This window comes from Varanus komodoensis, unplaced genomic scaffold (assembly GCF_004798865.1).
Source record: "Varanus komodoensis strain SLA01 unplaced genomic scaffold, ASM479886v1 scaffold17, whole genome shotgun sequence".
In the NCBI taxonomy this organism is placed as follows: domain Eukaryota; kingdom Metazoa; phylum Chordata; class Lepidosauria; order Squamata; family Varanidae; genus Varanus; species Varanus komodoensis.
The window spans coordinates 10,754,356-10,779,507 of record NW_025335505.1 but is presented as its reverse complement, the minus strand read 5'-3'; the positions used below and the strand labels follow the sequence as shown (position 1 = coordinate 10,779,507).

At 41.3% G+C, this 25,152-nt stretch overlaps 2 protein-coding genes and 1 long non-coding RNA gene across 6 annotated transcripts in view; 1 reads left to right on the top strand and 2 right to left on the bottom strand.

The window, feature by feature from the left end:
• ANKRD12 (ankyrin repeat domain 12) overlaps positions 1–4,775 on the bottom strand; it is a 58,808-nt gene extending 54,033 nt beyond the window's left edge. For 2 of the 4 annotated variants that reach the window (XM_044426565.1, XM_044426566.1), the window contains exon 1: positions 4,596–4,768. The gene's annotated coding sequence lies outside the window, so the exon portion shown is untranslated. Of the gene's footprint in view, positions 1–4,335; positions 4,481–4,595 lie in introns of those variants that run through there. The other 2 variants (XM_044426562.1, XM_044426564.1) reach the window with 2 other exon arrangements.
• Positions 4,776–4,935: 160 nt separating this feature from the next.
• On the top strand, positions 4,936–20,522 carry LOC123021630. The gene is made up of 2 exons (XR_006414360.1): positions 4,936–5,563; positions 19,620–20,522. It is a non-coding gene; the product is annotated as an uncharacterized LOC123021630 (long non-coding RNA).
• Positions 11,060–24,284, bottom strand: NDUFV2 (NADH:ubiquinone oxidoreductase core subunit V2). The gene is made up of 8 exons (XM_044426567.1): positions 24,129–24,284; positions 22,872–22,937; positions 17,865–17,927; positions 17,668–17,784; positions 16,398–16,566; positions 14,139–14,248; positions 13,272–13,348; positions 11,060–11,219 (listed from the first exon to the last, which is right to left on the bottom strand). Exons 1-8 carry the CDS (start codon positions 24,168–24,170, stop codon positions 11,126–11,128), a joined length of 738 nt encoding a protein of 245 aa, XP_044282502.1. The 5' UTR covers positions 24,171–24,284; the 3' UTR covers positions 11,060–11,125.
• Positions 24,285–25,152: the final 868 nt, after the last annotated feature.

Here is a 25,152-nt window from a genome sequence, read left to right as displayed (position 1 = left end):
TAGTTGTTCAAATTGTTTTAAATTCTGTTTAAAATTATGTGTATGGGAATTGTTTTGCTTTTTATAGTTGCTATATTTAAGAACTATTGGGCAATATAGAAATAACATAAATAATAACTGTATTATTATTGGCAATCTTACCTCTTAAGCCTTCCAATTGCTTATTTAATTTAAGAGCCTGCTCCTCTATTGTTTCTTTATAACTTTCAATTATTTGGGGAACCAGGGAGGCCACATAACCATAATAAAAGGTGATTCAGATGTGGTTTAGAAGTGGATCATCCTGAACTATGGATTGTCCTTGGGCTCATGAATTCTTTCCTTAACATCCATGCCAACCTTCTACCTAGTTTGAATAGTACTTTGCAATGCTATCTGACCCAACCAATACAATAACATACCCCCATGCTAGAATTAGAAACTAGGATTCAAACTGGATTTCCAGTTCTGCTATGGAGGTAAGTTATAGTTTGCACCAACTGTAGATTGCTCAACTCAGTCCTCAAACTAAGGTCTGAGGAAAGAAAGAAAATATGAGAAGAGGAAGAAGGAACAAGTATGTGAAAAGCTCAGTCATAACAAATAAATCCAGTTTTGGTGGTATGTTTGAAGACTACAAGAAGCTCTCAGTACTGTTATAGCCTATGGATCCACACAGTCGTGATGATAACAAAAAAATTAAAACAAGGGCTTTCCCCCTTCATTATTCCAACGCATATTTATGATAAATTGTGGATGGTCCAATAATAACCATGACCATCAGAATGGGAATACAGCTTTTTAATTACTCTGGTAAATATTTGGATTTTAAACGTTGCTAAAGCAACTAAAGCAAGCTGCTAAACAATATGTGGCCAGTGAGCTTCATGTTGTGGCCCCTTTTACCTTCCAAAATATTATTAAAATTGGGAAAATTGCCTCTGTAATGGCTGTAGAGCACCATAACATGAAATTTATGTTATGGCTTATATCGAGGCTTCGGCGAATGGGGCGGCATAAAAATGTTTTAATAAATAAATAAATAAATAAATAAATAAATTTAGCTTCTTTGCCAGCTAGATTTGTCCCTTTCAGCACTTAGTAGCCACTATGAAGTATCAAAATGGTTATATTTAGTTTGAAGATGTGGCAAGTTTAACCAGTGTAGCACAATGTAGCAGTTTGCTGCCAATTTTTGGCAGGAAACCAGTAATGTCAGGTGTCCCACAGACTGCTGTCCTGACCATATTGCAGTAGCTCACTCCAGTGTTTAAAGCCTCCTTGGTCTAATTTCTGAAGCTTTTTAGCACAGCAGGTTGAAACATGCATGCAACGCAACTAGGAACCAGAATCTAAAACCCTGGAAAAATGTCCCAGTTAGGTAACAAGGTAACAGTGGGTCAGCTGCAACTCAAACCTACATTAGTCTAACAATACTGTCATATGAGGTGGTGATTTCTGCTTAAAGCTAGCAAGATTACCTTGACAGTTATACACATATTTTCTTCTTGCAGACCAACATCATACAATAGCATCACATCATTCTATGGTATGGGTAGAGCTACTGGTGGCTAACACAATATGGATGTAACAATTATATTACATACATTTCTCCTCAACAGCTGACCAAAGCCTTCTTATAAATAACACAATTCAAAGTGCAAGGCATACATGTCAAGCAAAGAAATGATGCACAAGTTTCAGAACGTTTCTGAGAATAAGCAGGAGAATCTGGCATGTAGGACAAGAGACCAAAATTATGGATATATAAATGGCACTTCTTCAGACTGAAGGGAAATGTATTTTCCCCTTCCTCTCATGATAGAAGAGATTCAAACAACATCATTTTAAAATGCTTTAATGGAATTACCCTGCATGAATAAAAAAATTATCTCAAGGGCAGTTTAATGGGTAAAGACTTTTTTTTAAAGAAAGATAGGTTGCTTATTAACATGTTACAGACAGCATCTGTGATGATTACCATACCACTCTGCATGCACACACACTAAAGTTCCACTTTTCATGGGATATTCTCAACAGGCCTCTTTGTTTATTAAGAATTTAAAATGCATACAAGGATCAGCAGAATAAAATGGCACCAGATGAGATAGCAAAATAGTCCATCAGTAAGCAAAGCAGAACTGATTACTAAAAGCAGGTGTGGGGATTTTTTTAGGACAGTTTAGTATTACAATGTAATATGCTAGGGAGACATCCTTTCAAACTGTGTTCAGTGCTGGGCACTCATGTTCAACAGAAACAAATTTAAATTTTATAAAGGATGAAAAATGTGCAACAGGATAACACCAGAAGAGTAATCATTTGTTAAGGTTAAGAGAAGTACACCTGATAGAAAAAAGAAGACATCTGAGTAAACTCAATAATTAGATTTAGAAGTGGTAATAGAACATGAGGGGAAATGTAGGTCAATAATCATAAATGCAGCTATTGATTATAATCTCTAATGATAAACTCAGTATGATGAGCGGAATAGTGATCACTATTCTGAATCTGTGAGGCCTGGTTCACTGAATAGTAAACAGAAGCTGGCAGTAACAACAAATAGTCTTTATATTATTAAACAGTCTTTGAGCTAAGATGTGTTGGAGCCCTGAAGGATCCCTCACACCTTACTTCAGATCTGGGAGGCTAAGCCTTTTTTACAGTGATCAGAAATTGCAAGAGTTTGCTATAGGTGAACTGGATCTACACTGAAAGAATCCCTCAAAATCATTTTTTTGAAAATGTTCAGTGATTGTGTTTGGTTCACACTCAGGAATCAACTGCTCACTACATTTTAAATCAGAAAGAATTAAATATTTCCCCAATTTGGATAAGCTAGCAATCATGAGCAGCTGGTGAATAGCAGCTCTCCACAGGTAGTACGTGATCTGGTTCACTTGCATTAGTCTTGTGCATTATTTTACCAAACTGGTAAATTTACTAAATTGTGGGGCAGTGGAATTCAATAATAACCATCTATCTTATTTAGAGAAGCATACGGAAGGAAGGAAGCTGGACTAGACCATCTTCATTTCTACATCCTTTCCAGATCAGGTGCATAGGTCTTTAATTCAATTAAAATGTCAACAGGGCTTACAAGGAAAGGGGTTTGTCCAAACCCAAGCATCAATACACTGTACCCAGACCAATGGCTCTCAGCGTGCTTCTTTTTGTTTTAATTCTAAGAAACACCATGACTATTTTTAGTTACAGGGTGTGCTTACTACTTCACCTACTTTTGACTTTTATGCTGTTTCATGTTCAAAAGCGAAACAGGAATATCAGCACCCACACGAGTGAAACGGAAGGCACTGCACTCATCGAGTACAGCAGAAAACGAACGATATAACCTAAAGCATCACATTTAATTCACCAACAACAGGACCCTGGCGATGTCTGCGTTGCAGCACGCTAGACTACCCGGCTTGGCTAAACTAATGCGAGTACTGTATTATTATTTTTCGGTTTCTGACCCCTGCTTTACGATTTTTTAAACCCTAGTGACCAGAACGAAATCAGCCATGGTTCTTCGCCTAAGCTCCAGAACCACTCTTTAGAACTTAAAGCACATTCTCTTTGACTGCTTTCTCTTTCTCTCCCTGGAAGCCTTCGCAGAGACATACGCAAACGCTCGCAGGAGGGAGCGCGCAACACACACACACAGACACACACGCGCGCGCGCGCTAACCACCGCCTCTTCCTTTTAAAAAAGGCTGACAATGCTGCAGACCAGAGCACTCAGTTCTATCAGCATTATCATTATTACCGAACACGATTGCCCTGCGCTCGCCCACAAAAATAGAAGCCTCGACATGGGGCGGAGAAAACGAGAGAAAACATACCAGGGACACAGCCCCACAAGGAAAGAGTAGCAGTTGACAGCAGCGGCAGCCATGGCTCCAGCTGCAGCAAGCACCGTGACAGGCTGCGAGCAAGCGGCTGCCGAGAGAGAGAGCCTTTCTTCTGACTGACAATCCCCTTCCAACGCACCCGAAGCTTGGGGACTACCGAGGGAAGGTGTGTCAGGAGACGGAAGAAAGGGTTCGTGGCGTGTTGCATGAAACCGAGGGAGCTGCGGCACCTCCATTACGAGGAACGGCAGCGCGAGCAAAGGGGTGGGAAGAAAGGGGGAGAACGCGCTCTCGCTCCCTTCACAAGCGCGCAGCCAAAGCCCGGTGGCAACAGACCGGAGCCGAAGGAGTCGGATTCACTGATCGGCGAGCCAGACCTGCCCCCACTCCGTCCCCCATTGAGGGAGCCACAGGGAAGGTTCTTACTAGGATGGGCTTCGGCGCGTGGGGACAGCGACACACACCCATGGCAAGGCACGGAAAGGGGCGGATCTACACTCACCTCCACATCAGAAAAGGCTAGGAATGGAGCCACACTTGGCAGGAAAGAGGCAGACAAACACGTACGCGTGATACAAGGAAAGGAAGGGGGAAATCTCAGACCAGCATAAAGCCATCGCAACAGCTGCTGCTTCTCCCTCAGTTTCGCCTTTTCGCCCTCATCCCGATCCTAAAAAGGGGTGTCATCCACGCAATTGCCGCCGCCTCCTCTACCCCCCCTCCCAGTCTGCAGTGGAAATAATGGATGTTTCCTCTCCTTACCTTCCCTCAGCGGAAGGAAGTAGTCTCCTCACAAGACGTGCCGTCCTTTAGACGAGAGCCGAATTCCTCAGTCACCCCCTACCAGTTAGCGGCGCCCAGAGTCTCACGCCGGTTGCGAAGAGTCGGGTTCTGACGACACCCCTTCCCCTCGGCTCAGTCGCTCCCCTCTCCCTTGAGTCGCTCAGTCTCCCCCCCCCCGTCCGTCAGAATGTCGGTTTGTGACTAGCCATTCGGATTGGCTGAAGCGCCTCTCACGTGACCGTAGACGGGCCAGAAGAACGGGTAGGCATGCATTGCTGTCGTGAGAGTTGACGAGGAGGAGGGGTAAGAAGACTCAACAGTAGGGACGGGCGTCATAATTGACATTTCTAAGAAGTTCTAGGCATTCCAGAGAGAAATGTAACTTTCTTCTTAGCTTACACACACGGAGATAAGGAAATAACGGGCTTTGACACGATTAGAGGGCGGAGACCGAAAGGGTTCTAGTGCGCAGGCGCAGCCATCGGTCCTTTTTCTTCTTGGGTGGTGCGGCTGGAACTTTCTGGAAACAGCGGCGGTGGCCAGGGGTGGTCTTCCAAAGGCAGGCGGAAGAGTGTAGCGCGCGGACTTGGCCGCCTCCCGTGCACCGAATGGCAACCGAGACGTGCTCGTCCCGGGGCCACTCATTCAGGTTACTCCCTTCCCGAGGGAAGGGTTTTCCGGCGACCGTGGCGCAGTGAGTTTTAATAAACATCGAGCACGCATGCGTGGCTGGTCTGATGGCTGATCTACTGCATCCTAATAAAATCGCGTGTGGTGGCGGGGAGAGTTGACGGCGGAGGGACTTGGGGCTTTGGTGTATTGAATTGTTCTCCTTGGGGTCCGGCGTGTGAAAACGTAAGGAGAGCACTTTGCACGAACAACTGCGCCCTTCTTTTAGTAACCGTAGGGCTTCTTATGGTCTGCCTCCTGCATAGCAATATTGCCAGGTAACGGATTTGTTTGGAACGCAGATAGGAGTGGTTTTTTCTTCCTTATTTGATGGTGGGTTATGGTATACGATAAGCCTGTTTGGTGCTCCATTCGTCTGTTTAACAGATTGCACTCAAAAATGGTCCGGAATTTTAATTAAAACAAAACTTAATTATTTGAAGCACAGCCCCCAGAAAACCTCAAATCAAAACACAGTTTTAAAGCTGTGAATTATTGTCATGCAATTTAAGCTTTAACTTATGTTAAAGATGGCATCTGAAGGTCTAAAATCTCAATGGTGGCAACAGACCGGAGCCAAAGGAGTCACATTCACTGTCTAATCAAATGTAAAGATATCTATAAAATTGTTTTTTTCTAAAATGAATCTTCACTAATAAAAGCTTTTTTGAAAGCCTGATTTTCTCAGGATGGCTGTAGAATAGGGCTATTGCCAAAAAGTTGAGTAAATCAATTCTTCCTTCAGTAGTCTGTTCTTGTAAGACAGTTAAGGCACAGTCTAGTTAGGATTTTTCTGAACTCTGAACCATCAGAACTTAGGAGATTGCAGGCATGCTCCAGAAGGTGGAGGCTCAGAAGTGAAGGCTGTCTCTGAATACTGCTCACCCTATAAAGCACTTTAACTGTCATTTTTGGCTAAGTGCACTGCTTTGGGCATGGGAAGGAAGGAGGCAGGATACCTTGTATCTTGATGCTGCCTTGTCTTCCCTGCTCCCCACAAACACTCCCAAAAGCCCTTCTTCATGACCACTCTTCCAGCCTTAGAGAAGCAGTGGACATGCTTCTTTCCTTGCAGGCTTCGAGGGGATGGGGAGCAGAATCTGAGTATATATCCTTAGTTAAGTGGATGGAGCAGTTTTCCATCCTTGTAGCTGGGGATCTGAAAATTCCTCTGGCTGTTTACATGAAGTCTAGTGGCCATAGGATTGTTCTGACCTTGGCTCAACTCTTTTTATATTATAAACAAACTTTCAACATCTGGTAACTACAACACAACACTGAAAACCAGCCTTCTGCAATATAGTTCCACATTGTAGGTTCTGGCCTACAACTCATATCAGCTTCATTGAGGTGACTTATGGCTAGGAATGCTGCAGGTTGTAATCCAGAACATCTCTAGGGAACCAGTTTGAGGGAAGATGATGCAGGAGATAACCAATTCTGTCACCTTAGGCACTATTGGTAGCTTGAATTCATGGCAAGTATTTGCTGTTGTGAGTACACAAGTTGGTTTAAATGTTTTTGGAACATTAATAGTGATCAAAGTAATTTAACAGTCTTATCTATAGTATTATATATTTTTCTCAAAATCCAGGAGAAAATGCTATAATTTCTATAGTGTTATTTGCTTGCCAGCATGCTAAGATAGAGTGAACACGAGCAACTGGAGGTAGTGGTGACTTTGGAAACTTAATTTTCAGTCAAGAAAAATGTTTGTCATTAACATATAGAACTTGATACAAAGAATCAATTTCAATTCATTAAAGCGAAGTTGACAGTTTTGTCAGCATCTTAACTTTTTTCTCTACACTGCTTTACATATATAAACAACTCTTCCGAGGTGCTTCTATTATGTAATGCCTTACAGTGGGTGCATTCATGTGTCACACACTATAGCTCTGTCACTAAACCATGGTAGGTTGGTTGTCATGTGAGCAACCCACACTTAATCAGCTTCCCTGCCTTCTTCCTTGATTCTCCCAAGGTTTTCTAGGGAACCTCACAAGAGGATGAGTTGCCTACTTGGTTCCCAATATCATGACAAATTATTTTCACCTCATCATGGCTTTTTTCTTTTCAGAGACTGCAAATGCCAGATTAACTTTCACAATCCTTGGTTACTCCATGTACAGCCCTTCAAAAAGCTCAAGCAGCAACCTGGAGGGACTGCCTGTAACTGCCAGAACCTTAAAAAATGCACAAACAAAACTGCATAAAGAGTAGTTTTGTATTTATTATTACTCCTGTATGCTGCTCAACAGCCAAAAACTGTCTATGTGGTTAACAGATTGTTTTAGTCATACTTTCACAACTGCAAAACTTCACAGCTGAGCCACTGCCAAGTAAGTGTCTGCTGCCAGGGTGCAACAGGTATTATCAAAGGCATTGCCCAGAAAAAGCTCCAGATTGTGTCCCCACCCCCTCTATCATCTTTGGTTTTTGTTGACAGTTGTCAAAAGACACTCATTTTTGTAGCAAGGTCTGCATCTTCTCTCACCCAACTGGTCAATATGGTGGTGCTGGTTTTGCACTTTTGCATGCCTTTAGGTACTCGGGAAAATGCAAAAATGCATCTTCCCCTTTTTCTAGGGAAAAAAGTTTTGACAACTGTTAAAACATTGGGTCCCTTTATGATAGGGTTGTGACTGGGAAATAGAGCAAATATGGCAAGAGGAGGAGGAAGTGCTTGGGCAATTTGGTGGCTGCTGGCACTTGTGTATGTATAGGAGCCACTTGGCAGCCCAGGCTGTTTCTGCTTTTGCCAAGGAACTCTGTAGCCGACTAGTGGTTCATTCAGTCCAACCCTCTGTTCATACAGTGGCAGATGCCCATAGGATCCCTTCAAGGATGGGTACAATAGTTTCATCTGGCCAAGCCCCTCAGCAACTGGCATATGTAGGTATACTGCTTCTGATAACTAAGGTAGCACAAAGCCAACAGGGTTAATACCCACTAATATACTTCTCCATGAATTTGTCCAATCACTCTAAACCTATCCAATTTGGTGGTCGCTACTACTTCCTGTGGCAATGAATTCCACAGTGTAGGAATGTGCTGTGTGAAGTAGTATTTCCTTTTATCTGTCCCAAGTTTCCCACTTACAAGCTTCATGGGGTGACTCTGAATTCTAGAAATATGGGTTTATTTATTATATTTATATCCCACCTTTTTCCCTTTCAAGGAACTCAAAGTGGTTTGCATAATACTCTTCTCAGTCTTAACCCCACAACAACAACCCTGTGGACAGAGACTCTGACTGGTCTAAACTCACCCAGTTAGTTCCATAGCTGAGTGGGGACTAACTCAGATCTCCTGAGTACCAGTCCTGCACTCTTCTGTTTTTCTTGCAGGGAAAACATTCCAGTCAGCAGCTGATCAGAGGTAGTTTATCTTGCTGCACAGTTACAAGATATCCATCTTTCCCACTGTTCAGCAGGGAAAACTTATATCTGATCAGTGGCTTTCCCTGCCTAGGAAAGGGGACAAGACCTAGGAAAGAAGATGGCAGGTCAGTTGACATACTCCTGTGAGCTGTATATGGCCCATGGGCCACAGGTACCTCTTTCCTATTGTATATAGTACATAATTAGTGATTATTTCCATTCTCAAAAACTTGTTTTATTTTCTTTTTTAAATGTTGAGAATGGGATTTAGGAATCTCTGGGCTTTCTTTTAACAAATTTAATTAGTCTGTTTTCAACAAGACTAAGAAATATAAGTAAAAGTTTAACTTATAAAAATTGTATATTGTATATTGGGTAGCTTAGAGATGTGAAGGCCTGGAAGAAACAGAAAAATACAGGGAAAAAAATCACTTTTTTCCAAGGACCATATATTTAGTTTTTCTGGGTTGTTTGCTTGTTTAATTCAAATTTAAATGAATTTTGGATTATGAAATTATTCACAATTATAAATAAAATGTTTCAGACAAGATGTTTATAAATTGCCATCTGGCCTTTATACCTTCCAAACTGTTTCTTAAAAAACAGAGTAGGAAGGCTTAAGTACAGCTGTAAACTTTTTGGAAATTACTGAAGCCATGGGGGAAAATGTATTTAATCATATTTAGTGTGTTAATTTTAAAGGCATAGTTTATTAGGAAATAAATTACAAATTTACTGAGTTTACTGTTAAATGGTTTTAAAATTTTAATGATAATTTAATAAGCAAAGCAAGTTGCAATGTTTTTTACCTAAAATAAATTTGACTTTAGATCTGTAAAGAAGCATTAAAAATAAAAGCATTGCATAGTTTTCTGGAAAAAGTTATGGCTTCAGGATTGTTCTTAAGTTTATATCTGCCTCCCAGAGACCTTTATATGGCAATATGGAAATGTTGTCATAGGTTTTCTAAATCTATTTGAGTGTGTGTAAACACAGTATGAAAAAAAGACAGCTGATAATAAGCATAAGACATTCAGAATAATAATGTAGGATCAGCATTTTGTGAGAGATTTTAACAATGGATGCAATTTATAATTTTATTTGACTGGTGAAAATTAGAAATCTAGGCACATTAAAATTTTAACTTATCTTTTATTAAAGTTGATATTTAAATTTTGTGTTTTTACTGACAAATGTAATTAGCTTTTTCCATACTTACAGGGCTGTTCTTTAAATCCTTTTTTTCCAGCAACATCAAGTTAGCGACTGAACCATTCCAAAAACATGATTAAATAGGGGTTGCTTTAAAGAATATGAACATCTGTCTAATCTCACAAGAACAGATGTTTTAAAAATAACTTTTCAGAGGATTCTGCAGAAGCAATCATGAAACTAAAGATAATCTCCCAAATTCTAGATGTAGATTACAATTTTAATTCAAGTGAACACTGCATATTGAGTATTATACTTTTTAAAGTATGTGCCAATGTGTATGTGTAGTACTTACAAGTACTACTCGTAGTACTTAAAATAAGCAAAAAATAACTCACAGACTTCTGGTTTACCTTCTCTTCTTAATTGGTGTGGAAGACCTAGTAACTTAAACATAATGTTTGCAATGTTTGCAATGCACTAGTGAAAACATTTTACTTTGCATGTCCAATAATATTGTTCTGTTTAGGATTTTTCAGTATACCCTATGATTTGTCTGTTTTGTCTGTTTCTTAACCTTATATACCTATTGTTGACAGCATGATGACTCTAAGAGTCATTTCACCAGTCTGAAGTCAAAAGTATACTCTTACAAAAAAAAATAATTCATATAATCATATGACTGTTTTCCTGTTGTGAGGTAGCTTTGTCTATACATCAGATTAAGCCATCTCATTAGTACCAGCAGAAGAGAGGAGTAAAAGTGCCCAAAGTAAAAGTGCCCAAAAGTGCCCAAAGAGTCTAAACTGATTCAAGCACTTAACACAACCAAAACAGCCAAGGTTTATCAAATAGTTTACCTATTATGATTAGAAGCATTCCCTAAGATAATGCTGAACTTGTATAAGAAATGTTACTTTATGTGTAGGCTTAGACCTGGTGCAGTAATTTCCCCTTTCTCCATAGTTTATGAATGCCTATGTTTCACTTCAAGAGGGCCATCAAATGTTATCTTCTGTTGCATTCCCTACACTTAACTGGTGATTATAGTTTGGCCTCAGGCAAATTTTTCTTATTTCTAGTTATATAGTTGATGTAAAGTGCGGTTATTTGGAGGTCAAAATGGATGTAGGGGAATTTAGGGATGACTTTCTTTTTACTTCTAACAAAAGTGGTAAGTTTTAATTTCAAGGGATATGTCTCCATTACGTGAATTGTCCTAAAGAAACATCATACTTGTTTTTGTCTCTCCACAGTTCAGATTTTATTTTTTTCAAGCCATTTCTTACAGCTTGAACAATAGTCTTAAAGGTCTGGCCGAACTCCGAAGCCAGGTCCTTTTGGTGGCTCTGTCAGAGAAGTGAGACCACCAGATGGCTCACAGGAGAAACGTTCACTCCTGAAAAGGAAGAGAGCAATTAACGGTTGAGTACTATTCAATATTGCACCAGTGGTCTGCAAGAGTGAATAACAGTCTGACTCATCTGACACTTTTTTCCCCCCAAGAGTTTGGTCAGTGGTAAATAGGATCTATGAAAATATGACCCCAAGTCGAGATTTAAATCCATGAAGCTGCCAAATGCAAAGTATGATTGCTGTTCTAAGCCCATTTACTTGGATAATGTCCCATTGAAGTCAGTGGTGCTTGCTTCTGAGCTCTGCATAAATTTGCATATGATCAGCCTATCTAGATTAAAGTTTTTATTAATACAAGATGGCTATTAAAATACATAGAAAAATAATTGTACATTGCAATTTTATTCTGTCCTCCCCGCAAGTATCATCACGTGATCCGTGCAGTAACTCTCTGAAGTAGCTTAAAGCTGAAGAGTTAGTGACTGCTCCAAAATCACTCAGTGAATGTCATGACCAAATGGGAATCTAAACCTGGATTTTCCTGGTCTTAGTGTCTAATACTCAGTCACACTGGCATTTTGTTCTCCAGAGCAAACCTAGCCTCTTAACATCAAGGTGTAACATAAAAGTGAACTCTACAATTTTTCAAATTGGAGCACTGATTCCTGGGACCATGATTTGAAGCCCCTCCTGAAGCAGCTGCATACTGATTGCTCTTCTCCAGGCAATCAGTTTCTGTTTCACCTCTAGCAGCTATGCTGCAGCTAGCCAGATGTATTGCTCTTGGCCTCCTACCCCATCACAGCTAATTGACTGATTGTGTCTGCATTCTCCTCCTTACACTCAGATAAGCAGTAGGTCGTCTGACTTCCTACCCCCAAAACCACCTATATTAGCCCCAGTCACAGCAGTCAGCCCATTTCTAAAGCAAACAGGGCAAAACTAAAGGCCTTGCCAAAGGTCAGCAACTGTAGCAGAGAGAAAGCATCACACAGGAGGCAGCTGGGTCACCACTGACTCTCAGGCATTGTGATGAAGTGATCAAAGCAGATACTATTTCTAAATAAAAGTCTCAAGAACCAGTAGGGCCACAGTTCAGGTGTACTTAATGGAATGATCATTACAAAGAAGTCAATCTGACTGTGTATGCAATACAGCTACTAAAGACATTGTTGCTGCACAAGTCCAACTGATGTACTAGCCATGCTCCTTCCTCAGTAACGTGGATGTGGCCACAGTGATTCATCACTGTCAGGATCTAGGCTGCTCTGGTGGCCAGAACTGATAACTGCAGGATTGGGCCCAGGCCTTTCTGGAGCTTCCACTCTACTGATGAGTGCCAGCTGGGACTTCTGGAGGAAGAACTATATAAGAGCAAGTGCCTCCCTCAGCAATGCAGGTCTTCCTCTTTGCTGTAATGCCTGCTTTGGCTCCCTGCTGTGTTTCCTGCCATACCATGCTGCCTCAGCAGTACAGGTCCTCCTGCTTGCTGCTGTGCCTGCATCCTGCCTGAACTTCCCTGCTCCTGCCTGCTATTTATGTCCTTGCACCTTGCTGTATCTCTTGCCTTGCCATGTTGCTTCAAGGAGCAGGTTTTGATTTATAAAGCTCTGAATAGCTGAAGACTGCTTCCTCTCATATGAGCCTGCCAATAATTTGTGATCTCTATCAGAAGCATGTAGCACCACCAAGAGTAGTTTGTTTGGGTTCACAAGACCAGACCAGTTTCAGCTTATACACCAGCTGGAAATGGCAAGGTCACAGCAACTATTAGACCCTTCAAGTGTAATGTTGGCTCCAATATCTCCTGCAAGTTGCAAACTTGAACCTTCAAAGGGAGTGCAACCTCATCTAGAACAGGTTGTATCCCAGATTGGCTTATTTAATAACCAATTAAGTCTGCATCGGGCAGTCTTTGCATGTAACAGAAGAACCCAAGCATCATGGGAATGAAAGTTTATATTCAGTGTTTCAAGAGTTATATCAATAAGCTTGGAACTTATGAGAAGGTACTACCTATTGGTTTACATAGAGACTGTGTTTCTATTTTTTTCCACAGTATGGTTCCCTACAATATTTCATACAGATAAAATACCTTGGTCCAGGTTGTGGAACTTTTCCAGCTTTCAGTTCATCGATTATGTTGTCAATATCTTTTGTGGTCAGATCTTCCTGTAACGTGAAATATGGAAAAATGAACATTCTCAAATGAAAACAAAAGAGGCTTTAGCACCTGAAAGACTAATAATAAAGTATTATGACAGAAATTTTCATAGACTAGAGTGCATGAAAGCTTTTGCCATAATAAATAGATTACGAGTAAGTCTTTGAGATTCTACTGGACTCTTGCTTTTACAGCAACAGACCAAAACTCAATTACTCCTCTAAAATTTAATCCCTAACCAACAGTTACAGTTGAAAATACTCTTCATAGAATCAAAAAGCCTAGCAGTACAGTAAGATTAAATGCCTGTCTACCATACTTGTTATATGCTTGTTAAGCACCAAGCTGAAAATGGTGTACTGTGAAGAATTTTATGGACATCTGAAAATATGAGGCATAAATTATAGCTCTGAAGCAGGGGCAAGTTTCTTCATTGTCCAACAGAAGTCTGGTACATTGCTTATAGTTTGTCATTATGGTGGACACCATGTATTTAAAAGAACTGAACACACACAGTATGAGAAATACTGATGCGCTTGCTATTTTCCCATAAGAAACAGTTCATATCCAACCCATTTCAACAATTACTCTATGAATATAACGGTTAAGCTAGACAGAATAAACAAAGTATGGAATGACAGTCATCATTTGAAATAAGACCAAAAGTAGAGCAGAGAATCCTGTTTTTAATAACATTTGCTTTTTCAGCCTCCAACAGACTCGGGTATACATATATACACACCAAAGGCAATATACCACTCATTTTAGCATTTTCTTGTGAAATCCATTTGTACTTACATAATAGTTATCATTTATTTGTACCATTGGTGCATTTACACAAGCCCCCAAACATTCCACTTCAGTCAGAGTGAAGAGTTTATCTGGTGTTGTTTCCCCAACTTTTATACCTAAGGGAAGAGTAACTTAATTTGTAATAAAGCAACAACTAGTGATAAAACCAAAACAGTTTTTCATAGTGATTTGCCTCAACACAGATGATAGCACAATGGATATGGTATCAGGTTATGTACCTAACCCTATCCCTAACTGAATAGAGTATCATGAGCAAATTAGAGTGCTGCATGAAGCCCCAGACTGATCTTAGCTTGCATTTGTACTTGTAGGACCACACATGTAGGAACTTTGCTGCTGCTGCACACTGTGGAATCTAGCTTTGCAGCTGAATCAAAACTAGTACATACATTTTAGCCCAGTTTTCAACCTTTTTAAAATCCTTACTTTATCTCTGAAGACAGCAATTAAATGCCATAGAGAGCATGGAAGCACTACTTTAAATAAAACTGCCATTATAGAACTGTGCTGTTATACTAGCACCTCAGTAGCAAAGACATTCTACACATACTAGCCTTGTGATATGTTTAAGAAAAAACTATGAAGATCGAATGTGCTCATCTCTCTCCCATGAATCAAAGAGCTAGGGAGGTTGCACACATAGCCATGTCTTACAATGTAAAAAGTTTGTTGTTGTTAGTCATGAAGTCGTGTCCGACCCATAGCGACCCCATGGACAACATTCCTCCAGGCCTTCCTGTCCTCCACCATCCCCTAGAGTCCACCCAAGCTCACACCAACTGCTTCAGTGACTCCATCCAGCCACCTCATCCTCTGCTGTCCCCTCCTTCTTTTGCCATCTGTTGTTCCCAGCATTAGGCTCTTCTCCAGGGAGTCCTTCCTTCTCATTAGGTGGCCAAAGTATCTGAGTTTCATCTTCACTATCTGGCCTTCTAAAGAGTAGTCAGGGTTGCTCTCCTCTAGCACTGACCGGTCTGATCGCCTTGCGGTCCAAGGGACTCGCAGGAGTCTCCTCCAGCACCACAATTCAAAGGCCTCAATCCTTCGGTCCTCTGCCTTCCTTATGGTCCAGCTTTCACAGCCATACATTGCAACTGGGAAAACCGTAGCCTTGACTAGACACACTTTTGTTGGCAGGGTGATGTCTCTGCTTTTTGGTGTTTAAAAGCAAGCGTGATGAGGGAGGAAAGATAATAGACAATCTTTCAAAACCAAGTCCTGCATTATACTTTCAGGGAAAGTGGATCTAGGCAAAGTGGATCTTGCCTTTATTACTTTTCATTTAAACTTGTAAAGCCAAAACCAACTAGAGGATCAGAACTTGCTAGTTCTGCCCTAGAGAAATCTTAATCAGCATGTTTGTTTGTATTTGGTAAACAAAACTAAAAACAATACCCCATGTTAATTTTTTGTTCCAGTACACTACAAGAATTTGACCTAAAATATTTGCAAGAGAAAAAATAGAGGTATACTTTATGATTTATATGTTACATTAAACATAAATTCTTAAAAGAATACTTGTAAAACTGTAAAGGCAATAGCATGTATTTCTGTTGTATTGTTTAATTTTTAAAGGAAAAACAAAGGTATTGAAAATTGTTGCCACACTAATTCCAGCAGTCCAAAGAAATATGCATTTCAACAATTTGACTTTCCATGAAGGTTGTTGAAGGGCCATTGGTTTCAACTCTCCCTATTTGTGAGTTCTGCTTAACAAACTCAAAATTTCACTAACATAATGTATTCATTCACATATTTGCTAAAGTACAGTACACATTCCCCATTAAAATTTGCTTCATGTTTCCAACCAAATATTTGGTGGGTTACTTCAAACTGATTTGCAATTAAGTCACTTTATAACATCGGGATACACACAATTCTCCAGTTTTTATTATTTCTGAATATACCCTTGCCCAAATTGCAGCTCTTATTTTTAAACTGCCTCCTGTACTCTACTGAACTCTCAGACCACTGGCTCTTCCTTTTTCAAGATACACATAGGACAAAAGAAAGCCTGCCTTCCTTCTGTTCAATACCTACTCTGAGTCTATAAATAGGCCAGTCAAATAGGCCATTTCTGTCCATCCCATTTCTGTAAGGCACTAGGGCAAAATGGTCAGTTGCTGTCACAGGTTTCACCACCATCACTATATCCATTAAAGGTCTACAATGTAAACTAGATTAAGAAAGCAAGCATAAAACAAGCTTCTGCACATTGTAGGGGAAATATGCTTTGAATCATACCGAGTTTCTGCTGAATGGCTTCTAATATGCTATCTGAGTCTTGCAGCATGCAAGGTGTGGTGGTGCAGATCTGAATATGGTATTTTCCAACAGGTTTGCGATTGAACATAGTATAAAATGTTGCTACTTCATAAACTCTCATGGGAGGCATCTGCAGAACCTCAGCAACCTATAACAATGAGAAAAGTTAACTATTCTTTAAAAAATGAGCAGTTTCAACTAATACCTACAGTTTTGAAAACAATTTTAATTCCAACTATAGATTGAAGCCTTGTATTTCTGAAGTCACCGGATTTTCCAGGGAATGTAATAATTATTCAAGTCTGGCTAAACTGCAGTAACTTGCTAATACAATTCCTTTCCAGACTTTGTGTTTCCCCAACAGTGTGTGATGATTTCCAAGGTTTCATTCCATGAACTGGTAGCATTTTAAAGGATATCTTGGCAAGGGTAGATTTAGAAAATGTTTAAATTATTTCAGATGAAGGGAGCAATGCTATGGACCCTTGACAACATTGGAAGGGCCACAAGATGTACTGGATCCCCAATCTGATGTTGGAGACTGCACACTGACCTTGGAGAGTGGCATTAGAGCTCTGTCCCCTGCCCCTCTCATGGGAGAAAAGCTGTTACTGGCTGCTCTCCAAGATCAGAAACCTGACCTTGCAGAAAAGACAGCTTTAGTGGGAGGGGAGGGGAAAGGCAAGGATGTGAGTTGTGGCTGATCCAGCTTTGTTTCCCCCTCCAGCGTGCCCCGCCTAGAACATCAAGTGAAGAAGGCACAATGGGAGGACAGGGAAGTAAAGGCTGCCTCCACCATTCCTCCCATCCTGCATAGTTTGTCAAGTAAGCCTCTGAATTCAGAGGTCTACCTATGATAATCGAAAGTAGAATCCATACGATCATGCCCTACGAAACCCACCACATTTTTAAAAATGCAATTTAAATGTCTTTTCCCCCCTATTCCTTAGGGTAGTGCTGAGTGTACTACCACAGGCTTGTATTAGGATATTGGCAAAACAGTAGGGAGCACTCAGTGTACTTTTATTTAGACTCAGAACCCTGAATTAAAGATTACACAACTTACTGAAATATTCAGAATATAGAAACTTTATGGTCATTAAAATAGTAAGGTTAAAAAACTTAGTCACACTATTGCCTGTCTCACATTATACCAAATTTAAATTCTGCCAAAACTTGAAGGTGAATATTTTAATACCAGTAAAATAACTTCAATAAGAAAAATATTCCAAGAAAAATCGTGAAATACCTTATTCATAGCTGATATAGGTAGCCACCCATTCTGTCTCTGGGCTAGATCCAGGACTGGAATCACTGCTGCAGATCGGTGTCCCTCTGGGTAGTTGTTTATTATTGCCTCTATCCTCTGTCAAAAGGGAAAAAAGTATTATAACAGTCAACAATTTAAATTTATAGGACTACAGCTTGTCATCCATTATGTCATACCTTATAGTTTTCCGGTGTAAAATCAAATGGGGTACTTGGGTTGTTTTCAGGAGTATCTCTGTGCTGTATGAAAAAAATAAATAAAATGAATCTGTTACATATTTTTCAACTTGTACCTATGATGTAGGAACAACAGTCCTAGTATTCAGAACAGGTTATCTAAATCAGTATTCAGATTTCATACATGCAAGTATATCTTCTCATTCATGTATGAAACCTGCACTTGCAAAGTTACTTTTCTCAACTGTTACAGTAAACCAAGTACCTGTTATTTTCCTGTGATCAAATATTCCATAAAACGAAGGATGCCACTAAATTTCATTATGCTGACATTTATCAGCAAGACTGTTTGCCCCCTAGTCTAGCAGGATAGTAAAAGTTTTTGCTACTGAGCACCTGCATTTATTTATCTCTCAACTGCAAACATACCTAAACAAACAAACCAAAAAACCCACAGTAATTGAACAATTTATTGCCATTTCAATGTCACCTTTAGTAGGCTGACCCAAATGTTCCAGGATAAAAGCCAACAATTCTTCATCAAAGTGTTTACTTTTATAGAAACTTTGTCTAACATTGCTAAGCTCGCTCGCTCGCGCGCTCTGTCTCTCTCTCTCTCTCTCTCTATATATATAATACATGCATGCATGCATGCTGAGTTATTTATAAAGCAACTGCAACACTTTTATCTTCCTGCTGCCTTAACATACAACATAAACAGCTCCTGTCCCAGTCATTTCTCACTTGGACTAAAGCAAAATTCACCTTTCTAATTCTATCTTGTCTCAGCTTTGTCCTCTCAGCTCCCTCCAGCACTTTGCTTGCAAAACAATTCTCTGATTGTCAGACATCACATGACGTCTCCTCCCTTCCTAGATCCAGCAGAAGTTTCTTGGCCTTACCTTCAAAGCCCCCATAGCATTGCCCTCCTGTACTCTCCATTGTATGTACTTCCTTTGATTCTTGGGTTTGTTCCACTATTCTCTGTCAGAAAATATTCTGTGTCCTTGAGGCACATGTTACCCCTTTTATTTATTTATTTATTTTAAATCACACCCTTTACAGTGTCTCAGGGCCGCAATAACATAAATAAGACACAGCATTTGCTTGGTACTGCCTTCCAAACCAGCCATGTGATGTCCACTTCCCTTCAAATCCATCTCAAAACATGCCTTTTCTATGAAAAAGTATTGAAGTAACAAAATAAGGATTACATTGTATATTTTTCAATCCCCCCCAATTTTCTTTTTTCTAGAAAGAACATAGTGCCCCCCCTTGGCCAGGGCTTCACCATTTCCAGAAATATTAACAACTCTACCTTCTTCTAATTATGTATTTCATCTTCTGTCACTGGTTGGTCGGTATCTCAAGATGATGGGATGATGCCTTATGTCAGACCACTGGTTCATCTAGCTTAGTATTCTCCTTCATGGAGGAGAAGGCTATCAAGGGCTTCTAGTCCTGATGGTTATATATTACTTCCTGAACAGAGGCATTATACCTGTGTATAGCAGTTGTTGAGGAACTTGGGCAGAATGGTGCTGTTAACACTCATGTCCTACTTGTGGATTCCCATGGGCAGCTAATTAGTCCATGAGGCAATGAGGATTATCTGTATATGCCTGAGGAATTCTAGGAAGCGAGACAAGGTCACCGCAAGCAGCAGTGAAGTCAGACATCAATTGAGCAGCTCAAGACTGCACCCTAGCAGTATGCAAGGATCCATAAATCTACATTTTTCTCCTTATTCTATAGCTTGCAGTGTACGGAAAGGATTCTCCAGTGGACTCATCAGGCTGAGCTATCTACCTACAGCTTTATTAAACATGTGACTGAAAAACTGCCAAAGCTCAGAAAGCCTACAGGTACCTATCCCTTTTTTCTAATCCACATAGGAACAAATCATACCACCTAATGGCACTACAAAGAAAGCACATCAGATTTTGAAGCTTTGGGAAGGAAATGCAAGAATTTAGGGCACTAGTTAGCTTTCTTGGAAGAGGAATAGAAAGTGAAAGTAAAACTGCAGGTGAATGACTGGCTATGAATATGGTGCCAACATGAAAGATTTAGATTCTGGAACCACAGACTATGCTACTTGGAAGACGGACTGCTTTCAAGCAATGGATTTCTGCTCACAAAAGAGCTGAAAAGAAATGTATTTGGTCACAGCATGAACAATTTCATCGGGAAGGCTTTAAACTGAATCCTACTGAACTACTGAATCCTACTGAACTTGAAGGCAACAGTAGATGAAGGCTTATGAACCATGACAGTGAGAAGAACTCTAGTAGTACCCCAAATAGTCTTTTCAATACTATAGGAAAGATGCCAGACCATAAAACACATGAGCTTCAGTATATTAGCTACACTAATACCCAGAGTATGGAAAGCCAACATTTTAAATGTGAACTCTTAACACATGAAGGCAAATGTGACCTGATACATTTTATTGAAACTTGGTGCAATAGCTCCCATGACTGGAATATTGCAATTAAAGGGTATAATTTGTTCAAAAAGAGCAAAAGAAACAGGAAAGCCGATGGACTTGTATTTATGTATGTGTCTTATTTTGGCCCCAAGGCAGAAAATCCTACAAGCATCTCTTCTCTCTGTAGGCAGTGAAAATATCATACTAATAAACAATGAATAATTTGCTGCTTTTTCATGTCATCTCAAATCAATTGTCTCTAGCTCTAACATACACATATGCACATGTTTTTAAACAGCACTGTCTCCTAAGGACACTCTTATTTTTAAAAGGATTATGGACAGGAAAGAGGGCACTTGATTTGGTGGTGGGTGGGGAGCTTAGGCAGAAAGATTCAAGGAGGGGCAACAGGAGAGGAAATACATGTGGGAAAAAGCCAGCTAGTCCAATGAATTGGAGATCATTTGGGCTGCTGTACCTTTATTTCAGCAAATTCCATTTTTCTGTAGTTACACAAAAAGCCACATTTTTGCAAAGTGACTTTCTGTACAGTTGACTTCTGTCCATGAAATCCTTTTATGCCACAGTAAATGAGTTTTCAAAGGGCCACAATACACTTTTGAGCACAAAGAAGAAAGAAGCACCGATCCTCTTTCCAAATCTATTCACCTTTTTCTAATGCAAATTCCTGATGCCAAGGAGGACCACGCACCCATCAGTGTTTGGTATGGTACTCTCCAGAAAGCTGAGTCAAGAAGTTCCAAAAACACTCAGGCCAGCCAACATGCTATACATATATTGCCTTGCTATACATATATTCCTGCTCCAAATTCAGAAACTTGCTGATTATTCACACCTTTTTTTAACATGCAAACCTACTTGTGGTTTCTTCAAAGGTAAGGGGCCTGTGCCCCACTGAAGCAGCAGATGAGGGAAGCTTCTGAGACACTATTTGATATATAAACAGCCAATGCATTTGCCTTTCCTCTTGACAGGGCTTTGCTCCCCACAATGGCCCAAGATACATGTGGAGTAGCCCAGTAGCAGTTGGCTGAGCAGGTCTCTGCAGAGTCAAGCAGACTCCAACAGTGACAGTGTGCTGTTAGGCAATTGTGGGCTCTGGACTTAATGGAAATAATGAAACTGTCAAAGGACAGATGGTGATCTCCCCTCTAGTTCAAAAAACTGATGCCAGTATGTTATGCTCCGTTTTAATTTGCTACAGGAGTGAATTCTAAGGTCTCAGCAAGGTTGCTGAGTTCAGTGGAAAGAAACAGGTTTATATTAAGTTAGATGATGGCAACTGGAACAGCTCCGAAGATCTAGGGAACAGCACAAAAGCTCTGGGGCCTGTCCCTAGGTGAGGCTTCTTTCTAATACCACCCATACTTTCAGATCATGGCAAGCTGAACAGATCTGTCTTGTACAATCCATAAAGCAACAACGGAGACCATCCAAGTTACCATATGGCAGGGATGACCAAACAGGCTTGTGAACCATTTGCTGCTCTTTGAGTTTATTTTGCAGCTCACAAAGGGCTCAGAGCCCCCCAACCCTTCTACACTCCCAGTCCAGATTCCAGCAATGGCACAGTTGGGCTGGCGACCTCACCAAAGCTCGCCCCAGCTCCTGCTGACAAGTACAAAGGTGCTTTAATGATTCTACCTCCACTGCTGATCCAAGCAGCAAATCCAGTGGTGCTATTGGAGGCGCAGGCAGCAGTGGCTATTCTGGCAAAGCCAAGGATGCAACAGATCCAGGCCAAACATGAGCTCTTCCTTCAGACCTTTAAAAGTGGGCATGGGGTAATTGGGTGGAAGGGAAGAGGGACTGAAAGTAACAACCTCCTGTGCACCATCTGCTCCTTCACTGGGGGAAGGGCTGCAGCTGAGGAGGCTGCTGCTGAAGATGCCAAGGGAATGCTACTGCCTCCAACAGAACCAGTGGATTTGCCACCTTGAGCAATGGCAGAGGTAGAACCACCAAAGCGCCTTTGTGCTTGTTAGCAGAAGCAGTGCAGGGCATGCTGGGGCAAGCTTTCATGAGGCAGTTGGCTCTATTCACACTCTTCCTGAGGCAGATGGTGCTCAGGAAGAGAGTGGGTTGGGCTAGCAGCCTCATGAGAGATCACCCTAGCATGCTTCTCCCATTCCTGCTCACTTTAACAGCCAACTTTGAAAGAAGTATCTTCCTGAATATGGAGAGTGGGGGGACCCGTCGCAGCTCCAAAGATAATTTGTGTTGTTTATGTGACAGCCCCTGAAGATGGCTATCCTACTGCAGCTTGTCCCTTCTGCAGCTCCTTCAAAGGTCCCTGACAGAATTCTAACTTGAAGGCCATGTCCTAACAAAGAATTCTCAGCACTTCTCACTAAACTGTAATTGCCAGGATTCTGTCTGTGACAACAGTTGAAAAAACAAAAACAAAAAACCAACCCTGCTATTTTTGATTACTATGACAAAAAACAATTTGTAATATTACTGTGTGAAAGACAGGGTGTCTAACCAAGGAATCATTAGTAAAATAAATTTCTCAACTTTTAGCTACACTTGCTTTATTCAAACAGATTACTTACCACAAACAAAGCTCCCCCACCACCATTTTGTGCAACTGTTGCATGAAGGCAGCGGATCTGTGCCACCTACAAATCACATTTTATAGAAGATTAACATTTTGTTTTTCAAGTTACATCTACCGAGTTAGATCTAAACTTAAGTCATTCTGAGAGCAGCCCCATTCAAATCAACAGGATTTAAATTAATCCTGATTTGAACAGGTCAGCTTCAAGGATGATGACACCTGGGGCCCAACATTATGTAACATAATAAAGCCAAATGCAAAGTAAATCTGCTCAGGGGCATGAATTAACAGCATGACATAATTTCATTTCTCACAGTAGCTAATCAGATGCCTCTAAGATTACACAGAGAGCATGAAGATAACACACTTGCTTGTACTCAGCACTCCCTGATCAAAGACTAAAATATCTTTAGACTTGGGAGGTTCTGTGCAGTTTTTGTGGCCAATTACAGTAGTCACAGTAGACTCATCTTCTGTGAATCTATCTCAAACTATCTGAACAGCCTTCTCAGGGCCAAGACTAGACATGACACCAGCAGATGCACACGTTTAAATCTGATCTGCCATTCAGTCCATTGAAGCAGGGGCCCAGAATGAAGCCACAATAGTGTTGCAATCCAGGCTTTCGACAATTCATGGTTTTTTTCCCCCCAGCCCAGGGGGCGGGGGGGGGGGAGAAGCAGTTCAGATGAGCATCCAGGCTGCACTTCTAATTCTCTTCCCACTGCATTATATATACTTTGTAGGATCCGAGCTTAGTCTGCTGCCTAGATATGTAAGTTAAACCTCAAGGTCTATAAACGTAAATATATACAGTATCATCCTGACAGTCCTAATGTACGGAAAAAAGATTTCAAGATGGGGAATTTTCAGATGATGTGGGGGAATTAACTCTTTCGCACCCACTTCTGGCCCTCCTCGACCAAGCCACCACTCCATCGTACATTTGCTTTAAACATCCAAGAAAGCCGGTGAGCCTCCGACATATAAGCCTTTCCAAAGTGTATAGCAGAAAAGCCAGTTCTCGGCATTCACACTATCCACTTGTTTATCCCACCCTGCCGCCACCTCTATTTCTCCTCCACCGAGGGTTGACAAACACACCGACGGAAGTTCGCAAGCACCGCCCCTTCCCCTCTGGCAAGGAAACAGAAGCGGGCGGCGGTGTCATCCCCGCCGCGCCCTTGGTCTGTATTGCCGTCCACAGATACCGCCAGGGACGCCCGCGGCATTTCCCCGGCTCCCTCCTTACCGAACGTGCAAAGACGGCCCGAAAAGGAGCGGACAGCAACATGGCAGCGCCCGGCCCGGCCCACTACTGCCGCCGCCTCATAAACTCCTCGCTCTGTCCCTTTCCAAGAGGCAGCAACAAGCCTGCGCGCTCAGTGACGAGTGCGCAGCCGCAGTAAGAAGGTCACGAAGAAGATAGTGTGCGCATGCGCGCGCGCGCGCGCGCTCTTCAGACCGGACGAGGGGCGCGCGTCCCTGAGAGGCGGTGTCTCCGATTTTTTTTTTTTTTTTTTTGGTGTATGGGTTAAGGTGTCCTGTTATTTGTGTACAGGGAAAGGCTGTGCTGTTGAGGGTAAAATGATGAGCCGTGACCTTCGAAAACCTACAGTTTGTGCTCTTGTCCAGTATAGTGGGAAGTCTTGATGCACAATAGATGGCTTTCTGTTATTTCTTTCTGTTGGAACAAAATAGTAGCGCACCAGCAACACACAAACATGCACGCAAGAAGCAATCCTATGCATGTTCAGACAGGGAAAAAGTCCTACAAAACTTTCAGGGTAAACAGATTGTGACTGTTGGAACAATTTGGATAAATCCTGTCTGAAAGGCATTACTCCTGTGTGCCTTTGCATTGTGGGATCAAATCCTGTCTTCCTTCTCAAAACCAAGCTGTCACTGTTTAAAATGCCATTCCTTTTCATGCTATGCACCTTCCACCTATGCCTACGAGCATGTTTAGTGGAAAGGGCCTTCCCACCCCGCTTCACTGACCCATTCAATAAATAGCAGGCAGCCTCACAGCTGTTCTCCTGAGCTTTCTGGCTATTCTGCTCCATTGGAGGACAACGCAGTACATGCAAGACAGCCAGTCTTGGACCTTCTAAATTAGCATGCTGCCTCAGATGTTATGGAAGATGTTATTCCATCATCTATGCCAGTTCAGGCAGCTTCTGTATGTGAACTGGGGAGGGTCATACAGCTGTTTTCCTTGGGCAAAATTATGACGTGTCCCACCTAGGCACACAACATCTGGCACCCTGTACTGG